The sequence below is a fragment of the Tachysurus fulvidraco genome, chromosome 25 (genome assembly GCF_022655615.1).
Source record: "Tachysurus fulvidraco isolate hzauxx_2018 chromosome 25, HZAU_PFXX_2.0, whole genome shotgun sequence".
In the NCBI taxonomy this organism is placed as follows: domain Eukaryota; kingdom Metazoa; phylum Chordata; class Actinopteri; order Siluriformes; family Bagridae; genus Tachysurus; species Tachysurus fulvidraco.
In genome coordinates, this window is record NC_062542.1 from 5,852,175 (window position 1) to 5,865,901 (window position 13,727).

Below are 13,727 nucleotides of genomic sequence, written 5' to 3' on the forward strand. Positions count from 1 at the left end.
AGGGAGCACAAATGAAGACACAGAGCCCAAGAGACCTGAAGAGAAAAAGGACAGAATAAAAAACGGATAAAGGGGTAAAAGAGAGGAGAGGAAGACGATCCAGCCAAGAAAGGTTGTGTAACTCTGTGGAAGCAAAACCTGCTACCATAAAAAAGCTAAATAAAGAAAATCTGGAGAACAATAGATCACACACACACACACACACACACACACACACACACACACACACACACACACACACACACACACACAAACACACACACACACACACACACTTATGAGTAGTCCTTTAGGCCTTGCATGACACTAATTGGACACCAATTTCTCCTATGCATATTCAAATCCCTCGGTAGAACCCCGTTCTGCTTACACTGGTAAGATTTTATTGTTTTTTAATTCCACTTTACAGGACATAGTAATGATGATCTCTGCATTTATCTACAGCTATCATAAATCATACGCAGTCTTGTGCGTCCACGTGCTACTTCAGGATAACAAACATCGCCAGGAGCGAAATCTTTGCGTCTTTTTCTCTTTTCATGTGTTTTACCTTTTAGCTTTCATTTTTCAGTCTTTTTTTTGGGGGGGTTTAATTTAGCATCAATAACACACAGATATCATTATCGGGAGATATCAAAGTCAAATTAGCTGATAAATAGACAGGACACTATTTCCAAAAAAGAATTAATAGACACGTAAGAAAAATTCCTACATTTGTCTTGTTTTCCGTTCACTTACATAGGAATGGGCGGGGTTTAAAAAACAGTACTACAGACAACCACTAGAGGACATCGGAGACATTTTGGCTTCAATTTAGCACCTGTGTTCGGACCTACATCCATATACGGTATGTCCAGATCCCAAATATTCGATATTTGCAGACCGTTGTAAGGCATCAGGTCTGTCATTCTGGTGCACTTATGACTCCTCAAGTTGGATTCTGTCTGGATAAAATGGCAATAAAATAACCTGCATCAGAAGCAAAAGCATCTTTCTGCTTCATTTCCCCTTTGGTGAACTGGCTTATGAGTGAATTTGGTCTAAAAAATGTAATTTTCCCGGAATTGAGATGGCAACACTGTGAAATTGCACATTCAGTGAATAAACCATCACATTTCTGTTCATAACATACCCACAATTGTTTCTACCTCCATACTGAGTTCATGTCAACGAGTTCAGTCTCTAAGAACATTTTCCCGAGCACCAAATCAACCCCTCAAACATCCTTAGAACAGGACGAGATTACTGTAATCAGCGAGCACAACGGCACAGCGAGCGAAAGCGTGTAGCCCAGGGAACGAGGTTCAATTAAGCAGAACAGCACACCTAATACCGAGTGAAGCCGACGGACAGACGGACGTTTATGCGACCGCCATGATCAGTTCCGAAAATAAAAAAATCATGCTCAGTGTGCATTTCTGTGTAAGTGACTAAGTGCTCGGTTACAGCCGAAACCTTCATGAGGTTCAAGTATTTATCAGAAATGGATTGAATATTAGTAGTAAAAAGTGCGACAAAAATGAGACAAAACCAAACAAAACAAATAAAGCTAATGAATATTACAGAGTGGATTTACTAAATCAGGATTTACTTCCATTCTCGTAAGTCCAGCTACGACTCTGTGCAAGTCAGGCACAGAAAAAAAAAGAAAAGAAAAAGAAAAACTGGTTAAAAGTAGTATCAAATATCGCATTATAACGAGTTATAGTTTGATTCTGCATTTCAGCTATTTATGTTTTGTGGGTTTGTGTGTGTGTGTGTGTGTGTGTGTGTGTGTGTGTGTGTGTGTGTGTGTGTGTGTGTGTGTGTGTGTGTTTTAACGGTCTGCCTTTTAAAAATAAATTATGCAGAAGAGATTTTTCAAGATCCTCTGGTTCAGTATCACACACACACACACACACACACACACACACACACACACACACACACACACACACACACACACACACAATTTGACAGATGCACTTATTCAGAGTGACTTACATTTTCTGAGCAATTAAGGGTTAAGGACCTTGCTCAAGGGCCCAACAGTGGCCGCTTGGCAGCACTGGGATTCAAAGTCACAACTTTACTATCAGGAATCCGAGGCCTTAACCACCGAGCTAGCAAGTCTCACTTCCTTCATAACACTCCCTATTTATAGTACATGTGCAATCACTACACAAGAGTCACTGGTCAAATGTTTTAAATCAAATCATTAAATCATTTGCACTGTTATCTCGGCCGGTGCTTGATTATTGGTGCGTTTTTAATCGTACATTACTTCAACTTTCGAGCAGGTCTGACTGCTTCGTTTCTTTCCTTCGCAGCGTGTCTTTGTTCCAGCGCTTCCTTCAGCAGCAAGTTTCAGCACTGCACCACACTGAGCCTCATTTCTAGATCACTTTGGATCGCCAAATAAATGTGAGTGTCAAATGTTCTTAGAACTGCGATCAGTCAAATTCACACTACACAAGCCTTCATTTCTGATTCTGTTTTTTTTTTTTCATGTTCAGGCTGCGTGGGTTTGGAGGCAGAATTTGGCAACTGTGACTTTTTTTCAGAACAGGGTCACGTCTTGAAACATACAGTACTATTTTTAAAAACCGTCTCAAAAGTGAATTTTTCCCCAGGAATACTTTTCCTTAAAAAAACAGCACCATGTGTGACGGGGACGGAAAAAAGTAATATAAATAATATATAAGCTCAAACTCAAGCCTATCATACATAACCAGCTCAAGAATCCATGCAATTTTACATGATATTTTTTAGACATACATGAACTAGTGTTTACTCTTTTTTGTTTTCTTCCCTCTAAAGATTCTAAGCTTTAAAGTTGCAGTCTGAAATGTCTGTAAGTTCTCTGCCATTAGGCAATATGCTTCAATGCTTCTGTGTCAGAGCTGTAGCTAGATTTCAGCTTTAATTATGAAACCGTGTTTAGAGATAAACCTGGAAATGAAATTCAGTTCTAAAATATGCATGCGTATACAGTACAGTATATCTGAATGTAGATTATATGTGCAACCCTTTATGGTTCTTTTTTTTTAGTAATTGTTGTATGTGAAAAGATTTAGAGAAGAAAAGAAGATGAAAGCACACACAGAATGCAGAGGTCCAGTCAGGGTAAGACCAACCTGGTGGACCCCGTGGTGGCGGACGGCCGTTATGGTGGACCAGACCATTGTGCATGTTCTTCTGGTCCTCCCACGTCACCTCTGTATGATGCGTAAGATGCAGTATGGACAAAATGTGCAGAAAGAAAAACCACAATATGTATGTCATGTAAAGCAGTGTGCATGCTTTTTCTCTTTATGTCTAATTTGGCAACATTTTTATAAAAGGAACCATCTGCTTTTTTGAACGAAGGCATAGTCATGCAATGCAGCTTCGTTCTAAAAGATCACAGCTCCTGAGTCAGTTATGCGTGTGAGTCAGAATCGTGTCAAGGGTCACTACTCAAGCAGTTTCGCACAAATTAATTCTAACAGATGTCATGTGGTGAGACTGCAATTAAATTGCCGCTGATCGTCATTAGATACTCCTCGCATGTTTGATACGTTGGATGGAGAATCAGAAGTTCAGCACTGCGGAACAGTGAACAGCTCCTTTCAGTGCAGCATTCTGCTCCATCTACTGGCCAAATGTTGTAACTGCAACATAAATCTAAGCAGTATGAAGGGATGTGTGCGGAGGACACGGTTTAGAGTTAACCTCCTAAAGATGCATTTATCTTATAGCATAATATTCAGTAAGTGCTGGAGTTAAATTAATGAGCTTTAAATTAGCTATAAATTTTCAATGGTGAGCAATATAAGCCTGGTCGCGTCAGCGGTTTCTGGAATTGTAAAGAAAGATGAAGATAAAAAAAAATTATAGAATTACATTAAATTTAGATCGAATAGCTTGAACCATAACTATATTTAATATAATATTAATATAATATTAATTAAGTTTAATTAATATTATATTAATTTTAATTAATATAATATTAATTAAAATTAAAATAATTAAAATTTCATTATATATCTGGTAAAATTACGTTATTTGTGATTTGATGACAAATAATGCCAGAACTTAGTGTCATCATTTTAAAAGCATTTAGTTTATAACACACACACACACACACACACACACACACACACACACACACACACACACACACACACACACAAATATATACACACACAAATATATACACACACACACACACACACACATATACACATCTTTTATACACATATACACATCTTTTATGAAATATTCTGACTTTAAAGATGCAGTTTGAAATGTCCGAATGTGTTTCTGTGTGTAAGAACCATGAAATTTAATTAAATGAGGTAAAATTAAATGGATTAAATGAATCTGGGGTTCAAAAAGAACCCCAAAAAGAGTCCCCATCTATATCCAATTTTTTGACTTAAAATCAGGCAGCTCTTGAAGCATATAATATTAACAGATAAAATGAAACACTGCGATTGCATTTCCCATAAATTACAAACTGCTCCTTTAACTCAATCGTTGTGTTTAACCCAAAGAGGCTTTAAACATTACAAACTGCTACTTTAAATGTAAAATGAACACTGTGTGTAAAATGTGTCAGTTATTTAAGTCAATCTATTTAAAGAGTCTCTGGGTTTGATTGCTATTTAAAGAATGCACGGTACTTTACATTTATAATTGCACTGCACAAGGCACAGTTAAAGTGAAGATGTGTGAGATATAGTCACTGCAAACATCATCTGCTTTCAGAAACCAAAAGAGAAAGAGAGTGACAGACAGATGGACAGACAGATAAATGCAGCATAAAAAAACAACCAAAAAAACCCAATAAAACCTGGGACTGACCTAAAAGCTAGAAAATAACACACACACACACACACACACACACACACACACACACACACACACACACACACACACACACACACACACACACACACACACACTCGCAGGCTCCAGTTAAAGACATTTGTTCTGCAATTTAAACATGTGCATGTACACGAGTAGATCCACTGCAATCCACACTTCACACTCTACAACACTTGCCTTTCCTCCTGTTGGTTGCCGGTTTCTCCTCATAGTCTTTAATACACAAAATGACGTTGAAGTTGAGCACAGAACACACTCAAAAACCTTTTTTAAACAGACTCTAAGCCTAGCTCTGTCACTGTCACTGACACCAAATTGTTCTTTTTTTTATTATATCACAGTGAAATTCTTTCTTAGAATATCCCTATTGAATATTGGGAATATTGTACATTGTGGGTAAGAGTACAGAGGCAGTGGTAGCTATAGCGTTTGAGGCTCTGGGTTGTTGACTAGAGGATTGGGGTTCAAGCCCCAGCACTACCAAGCTGCCACTGTTTGGGGCCTTGAGCAAGACCCTTAACCCTCCTTGCTATACATCATACTACTAGGTCCCATTTTTAGCTCCACTCTCCAAAACCTCTAGAATTTATTCCAAAATTAAGCTTAGTCATGTTTCCACACATTCCCAGGATTGTATCAATGTTTTGTTTTGTGTGCTGGTGCACATTTGTCAAAAAACTGCAGAATCGGAAAAGCGCCATCATGTGACACATGAAGGATAGAGAGCGCCGCAAGCAGATGGAAGGATGAAGAAAGAGCAATCTGCTGGAAAAAACAAAGTCTTCTCCAACATGTTGTGCTCACAAATGTTTCTCCTACGCAAAAATTCACTGAGCCAGTATACATTTAAAAAAAAAAAAAATTGGGCACAGAATTGATTTTTGTAAAACAGCACTTTGTAAGGAAGTGTGAATGAAAAAAAAAAACAAAAAAACATGGAAAAAGCAGATGGAAAAGTGGGAGGAGTCTCAGGAGGACACACCTGCTTCTGGGTCAACTGATGACTGATTGGGAATGAAGTGATTTACACCAGGTTCCTCCTCTTCATCTGCAGGAGTGGTGAAAGACAGAAAGCAATGGATGGTTATGATGAAAGCACAGATTGATGAGGAAGGTATGATGACATGTCGGGAGGAAAATGAAAGATGATTATTAGGTGCACGAACAGTATACATCTAATAATAATCTAGAATTTTTATTCTGTTAATTCTTATTTATTTTATTATTCGTTCATTCCTTTATCATTAATTATGTTTACCTTCTGCTCTATGTTTATGATCTGTAAAGCTGCTTTGAGACAATGTCTATTGTAAAAAGCGCTATACAAATAAACTTGAATTGAATTGAATTGAATAAAGTGTCTGTAGTGTGTGAGTGTATGTTACTGTGCCCTCTGTCCAGGGTGTCCCTCATCTTCTACCCTAAATTCCCCTAGTATAGTCTTCAGATTCCCTATGACAGTGTGTAGGACAAGTGACATAGAAACTACATTTAATATACTTTAGTGGTACTCAAGCGCACGGTGATCACATTTACATTAAAAGTCAAACCACATACTCCGGGTGGAGGATTGAGCAGCCTGGGAACATTGAACATGTCCAGTTTACATTATGCTGGACTAAATCAGGGATGGAACACAAGTAGACTCTAGTCCGAATGTAGACTTAGCAAAGTGGTATGGGTAGTGGAGCAATGGTAGCTTAGTAGCTAAGATGTTGAACTACTGTTCAGAAAGTTGTGAGCTCAAATCCCAGGGTCACCATGCTGCCACTTGGGCCCTTGAGCAAAGCCGATAACCTTTAGATGTGTAACAAAAGAGATAAATGTAAGGTCCTCTGGATAAGGAGGTCTGTCAAATGCAATAAATCGATCATAATTTGTCAACCATAGACTAATACTCTCCATCTAAGTCAAACTCTACTCAAAGGCTGAAGCCATCTTTATTTAGTTTGGTGTTTCACTTTATGCACATTACTGTTTTTTTTATCTTCCTGAATTTAAAAAGCAATGATTATTTTTACCTCTGAATTTTTTTTTCTGACTATTTTTCTTGATGCTTTAAAGGGGGATGTGATAGCCTAGTGGTTAAGGTGTTGGACTACCAATCGGAAGGTTGTGAGTTCGATTCCTACGTCCACCAAGCTGCCACTGCTGGGCCCCTGAGCAAGGCCCTTAACCCTCACTTGCTCAGTTGTATAAAAATGAGATAAAAATGTAAGTTGCTCTGGACAAGGGTGTCTGCTAAATGATGTAAATCATGTAAATGAAATGATGTAGCTTGCTGTAGTAGGACTTCGCTCCGAGCTCTCAAAGGTTCAGACACATCCATATCATTGTAGACGTACTTGGAGAAATCTGACCCTCATAATGCCTTTTGATCCCTCTGTCCTTCTATGAGTTCAGTGTCCACTCATTCATCACCAGCTCAATGCATTCAATCACTTATTCATCTTAGGTAACCACTTTATCCTGGTCAGAATTATGTAGGATCCAGAGCCTGCACTTGGTTCACATACTCATGCACGCACTCATGCACGCACTCATGCACGCACTCATGCACGCACTCATGCACGCACTCGTACACGCACTCGTACACGCACTCGTACACGCACTCGTACACGCACTCGTACACGCACTCGTTCACGCACTCGTTCACGCACTCGTTCACGCACTCGTTCACGCACTCATACACGCACTCATACACGCACTCATACACGCACTCATACACGCACTCATACACGCACTCATACACGCACTCATACACGCACTCATACATGCTCTCATACACACACTCATACATGCTCTCATACACACACTCATACACACAATCTATGGACAATAAAAACAGACTTATTGGCATGCTTATTGGAGATGAGAAACCCACACACAGGAACTTCATACTAACCCAAGACAAGCATCAAATCAGGGACCCTTGAGTTGTTATAGTACAGTATCTGAGGTCATAACTACAGCATATAAAGTCTCTGGCCATCTTTAACCATTAGCCTCTCTGTATAAATCTAATCCTATGCCCTTAGATCGTAATTAGAGCAGGCCATGCTTTTTGTACAATAATGATGGTCAGAGTGCTGCATCAGCACACCACACACACACACACACACACACACACACACACACACACACACACACACACACACACACACACAAACTGCTATACCAGGCCCATGCTCTGACGTTGATAAAAGGTTCTCTCCAGGCATTAAATCTCTCTTTTTTTCTCTATTTCCCACATTCAAGCACACAGATTGTCATTCATCTTTTCACGCTAGACCGGTTTTGCCAATAGGTACAAAGCTGATCGTTTTTTTGTTTTTGTTGTTGTTGTTGTTTTTTTCTTTTTAAAAATGCCACCTCGTCATTTTCGCCTAGCGTATGCGACACATTTGAGGAAAAAGCACAAAAGTCAATGAGGTATTATAGCCCTGGGGAAAATGAAACTTGCTCTTTATAAATAGGGAAAAAAATACAAATGCATATTACTGAAATCCGCATAACGGAGGCAACAGAGGCAGTGGAAAGTCTAAGCTTTGGTTAATTATCAGTAGAGTCACTAATACACAAGCTAGAAGACAGAGAAACAAAATAAAAAGTATTTTTGCGATAACATTGTTCATAAAAATGTTTGAGGCAGGCTTAATATTTATCACAACATAGACAGTGAGTTAGGAATACACACACAGACACACACACAGATATATATATACACACACACACACACACACACACACACACACACACACACACACACACACACACACACACACACAAATGCCACATACTGTCTGCAATAGTCTTTGCTCCACATTAGAAGAAAATTTTTAACTAATGTTAATCAATACTAAGAAAAAAACAGCAGAATAGCACCTTAAAGTTAATTTTAGCCACACTAGCTAAAAAGCACATTAGCATTGTTTGGTTAATTTTCCAAAAACATGTCTGATAATAAACAAAAGCTAGCTGTGAGACAAAATTCTGTCAGTATGTGAGACCTTAACAGTTAGTTCTTTCTCTCAAAACACTGCGTGAGTTAAAGCTGAATGTGGAAGACAGTATTAAAATCATTTATATAGTTGTTAGCGATGCTAGTTTGTATTCACGGAGAGAAACATCTGATAGTAAGTTTGTAAGGATGTTTCTATAGGAAACCTGCTAAACCGAAAAAAAAAGCTAATGGTGAATGTTAGTTTTATACACATTTGTATTATTGTTAGTCACACTAGGCTGATTTGACTGTGAGAAACATTCGAATCATTTGGTTACTTTTGGTACAGATGCAGTAGGCTAAACTCCGTTGATGCTTCATCGTGTTAGCTTCCTTCTATTTCGTAAGGCATTAGCACTGTAAGCATGTTTATCATTAATGTTTCCTTAGCTGAAAAAAGGTAATGCTAGATGATGGTATTATGCTAATTTGTACTGTTGATAGTCACGCTAGGTTACTTTTACTTTAACATAAGTGCTGCTTGGTTATTTCTCTTAAAACGCTCCTGGTAAAAACAGAAGATTACGCAAAGAGACAGGTGTGAGGAATCTATGTTCCTTACTAGTCATGCTAGCTTCCTTTTATTGTGAAAGGCTACAGCATTGTTTCAATACACTGCTGATAATTAATAAAAAAGAGACTGTAGTATGTCAAACTGTTATTACTAACCACACTAGCTTCCATGCATAGTGAGGAACATTCATTTTTTTTTGTTTTGCTAATAATATATTATATAATATATATAATTGTTTGGCTCAGTTATCATTTTTTAATTAATACTTCATGCTAATTAATTTTTCTCAGCAGACATATAACTGACAGATACTTTTTCCTGGAGCAAGGCTGGAGCTCATGACTATTGCAGATGGGTTTAGCCTGAATCTAAGGGCATAAACCCAATGAAACAGATTACACACCTTGACCAGGCTCAATGTCTTCTCGTCCGCCTTCTGAGAGAAAAACGAAAGAAGGAACTATAAAAACCGGATGCCCATGCATTAGCCAATGGCTAACATTGGCTGACAATAGACCACACATGTTTTCCACCATGTGTGTAGTAGTCATTCACATGAATCAATACAGATATCAGCGATGGATTTACATATTGACAGCAGATCTGCAGTGATGTAGTCATGCTTTTTGAAGATCTGAGGGTACTTCCATGTGTATTTGTCCATTTTTTTTGAACTTCCTTGAGTCCAAATCCTAACCTGGTTGGTTTGCGGCTTGATTTGGTTTAAATGGAGTGTTCAAATGCAGCTGACAGACACTTTACACTTTGACAGTTTTTGGATCACTGGAGCATTGTTTAGGTTTGCTTTGAGTGTAAAATCACTCAATAAGATCTGAATCAAGCAGACATGAAAGCGCCTTCACCCACCTCGTCTACACGAGGTCCATAACTTGTACAAAGTAATATTCCAAACGATATCTCTTAATCTCATATACTTCCTCTAGACAGTGTTAATCAGCCTGAAGTTAATCGGATTATCTTAGTGTTAGCTCTTCAATTTAGTTTATCTCAAGCTTACATTGGGATCTATGAGCTTCATACTCATTTCTTCCAGCTGCTTCCACATATGCTTGATCCTGATACACGATCTTATTCTCTGCCAAGTCTCATGTGATCCATTAAGGAGAAACGTCTCATAAATCTTTCAGCAACAATACTTGCAGTGTAGAATGAGACATTATACTCCTCTCATTATTATACAGAACATTACATCTAAATACATAATGTTCATCTTCCATTATTTCCGATCTGGATTTTTTATTTTTTATTTTTTTAAGAAATGAGAAATAAATAAAAGTGATAACTAATACTATTATGGGATGTCGAGCGTGTATACAAAAAAAAAAATTGAACGTTTTCAGTGTTATTTCCGAAGTATTTTTGCAGGGTAATTCTTTCTACTGAGATTTCTTTAACTTGTATGAAACAAAGTCCTCCGTGATGAATATGATCGATATATTTTCGCGACAAAATTTAATAAGGCTAAGAAAAACATTTTAATATTGATATGTGTAGAGTTACAAGCTTTAATTAAATTTCAGTGGGCATTTTAGGCACGTTGAGACAATTTAAAGACACACAAATACCTTTAAAAAGCCATTTTCAAACCAAATCAAGTTCCACAGAGAGTTTCTCAAGTTTATGCCGACTGAATAAAAGCCATGGCTGCAAAATGGAAATTGTGGATTGAAATGGATTTGAGTCACTGGATATCAGCAAACCACATAATTTACAGTTGATTACTATAAAAATATGACACATTTCATTTCTGTGATACTGTGAGGTTATTGTCATAACCCATATCCACAAAAAGTCACACAAATGTAAAAAATGCAGCTCTCAATTTCTTATTGCGGAATCTCATAACAACTCCCAACACACAATAGTAAGGTTCTGCCATTCCTGCCATTATTCATTACTGCCATATCCCATAACTTATATGCAGAATAAGAAAAGCAGTCCTACTTCTGTCTAACGTCCCCTTTGAGGGCAGTTGTGGTAGCTGTCGTCCTCTCCTGTTGTTCATGGGCGTGCTAGTAGGACTGGTTTGGACTGATCCACTGCGGGGGTGTGCCCTGTGATACGCACACACACACACACACACACACACACACACACACACACACACACACACACACACACACACACACACACACAAACACACAGTTACATTCGGACACTTCTCAATTGTCAGAAATTGTGTATGCAAGTTTTAGGTGCAAGCATTGGTCAAGGATTGTAAACACTAAAATGACTAAATGAGTAAGTGTAAAAATCAATAAATACATTTTATTATTAAAGTTCTGATGTTGATTATTCTGTGTATCTCCATAAACACCTTAAATCTTTAATATTTAAGACATAGCTGATTTACATTAAGCCCCGTCCACAATCTCTATAAAGGGCAAAGCTGAACCCAAAACGTGAGCAACAAAAATGGTGTCTATGTGGTGAAAAGGTTGCCTTCTAAGTACAAAAACATCTCAAGAACCTTCTCAGGAAATGAGATTTTCATACATACCAAACTGTTTGTGTAAATGCTCCTTAGAAAGGTGTATGACTTGAGCAAAGCTTCAAAAAGGAAAGCTTCCTTTGCTTGTGTTTATATATTATGTTAACTAAAGGTAATCATTATAAATAAAGACAAACAGATGCATCTAATTAAGTGAGCACAATAAACACACACACACACACACACACACACACACACACACACACACATACATATATATATATATATATATATATATATATATATATATATATATATATATATATATGTATATATATACATATATATATATATATACACATACATACATACATGTATGTATGTATGTATGTATGTATGTATGTATATATATATATATATATATATATATATATATATATATATATATATATATATATATATATATACTGTATGTGCTGATTTGTATACATAGATGTTGTGTATAATCAAGGCCATGGGAAGCCTTTTGGCATTGAAGAGGCTTTAGAGGAGCAGGCAATGTGAAACAGAAATTATATGTTGTGTGTTGGCATGTCCTTCAAACCGAGTCAGCAAAAAAGTGGGAATAAATGCCAGGCATTTTTCTATTTGAAGAGCAAACTCTTGCTTTCCTCTCTTGCTCTCTTTGCAAGCTTGACTTTGCCTTAAACCAGCAGCCATTTATTATGGCTTGGCTTTATGTTCTGTACTAAAACGATACACATATTTTACACACGTAATATACGAGTATTCTGATACAAGTCAACCCAAGAGCAGTTGTAACCATTTAAGAAATCCATGTACAGTATGTGAACATTTTTACATATAAAGTTATTGTAAAATTGGTCATTTCGGCTCTGTAAGCTTTGCCTTTTATGGAGATTTCTGAGTATGTTGAAATCGGTGTAACTGAAACTTTACACACAACTTTACAAAAAATAAAAAGAATAACTGAGGCCCATTGATACTACAGTGTCCAGTTAAAAATATGTTTGTAACCAAATTTAAGCCTTAGTGATGAATTGCCTGAGTTCTTAGAAATAAGCATTTTTAGGCTCATCTACATATATAACATATATATGATTATGCTTATCCTGATTATGCTGATTAACGTGTTTTGGGTTTAAAATGAAATTATTAATAAAACAGCAGTTCAACAGTCTCTAGAGTTTACAGAAAATAGTGCAAAAAAAAAAATATTCAGTGGCTAGAAGGTACTGGTGGGTGAAATAACCTCTCTTTATAACCACTATGACTGAAAAAAAAACATCCCTTTATAAACTGTCTAGCTTCAGTAAGCATTTGCCTGCTCTAGCTTCTGATTCCTGATCTTCAGAAGGAACTTAATGTGTTCATTTTGAGACGCTCTTCTGCTCACCAAATTTCTAGCTTGTAACTTGTTAATATTGGTACGGAGGCACCCAAACAATTGACACTCACTGGATGTTTTTTTTTTTGCTTTTCACACTGTTTTATGTAAACAGAGACTGTTTAGGAGATCAGCAGTTTCTAAAAGCACATGATTAGCTGATTGGATACTGGATATGGAGTATAATGTAGTTACAATAGTAAGAAGGGAGTTTAAAGGGGTAAAGGGATAAACGGGAGAAAGCATGCAAAATAATTAAATAAAAAAAAAACATATCGAAGTGCTGTAGATGGCTGCATCTCATGTCATTGCTCAAATCAGTGAAAGGCCTGTGAATAAACTACAGTACAGAGGACAAGACATGTTAGATGCTTTGCATCAAAATTGCATCTCCGATTGCCTGATCGCTGCAAGAAAAGAGGGAATAAATTATATAAGCCAGTGCATATGAACAGAAAGAGAACAAATGAAAGAAAATTAAATTAAATGGTCTGTTGGT

The 13,727-nt window shown here is 37.2% G+C and overlaps 1 protein-coding gene across 22 annotated transcripts in view; it reads right to left on the minus strand.

The window, feature by feature from the left end:
* rims2a (regulating synaptic membrane exocytosis 2a) overlaps positions 1-13,727 on the minus strand; it is a 168,004-nt gene that overhangs the window by 50,788 nt on the left and 103,489 nt on the right. For 20 of the 22 annotated variants that reach the window (XM_027171528.2, XM_047808541.1, XM_027171521.2 and 17 more), the window contains 2 exons: positions 11,334-11,443; positions 9,772-9,804 (listed from right to left, as the gene is read on the minus strand). In XM_027171528.2, coding sequence (XP_027027329.2) covers positions 9,772-9,804; positions 11,334-11,443 — 143 coding nt within the window. The remainder of the gene's footprint in view (positions 1-9,771; positions 9,805-11,333; positions 11,444-13,727) is intronic. The other 2 variants (XM_047808546.1, XM_047808550.1) reach the window with 1 other exon arrangement.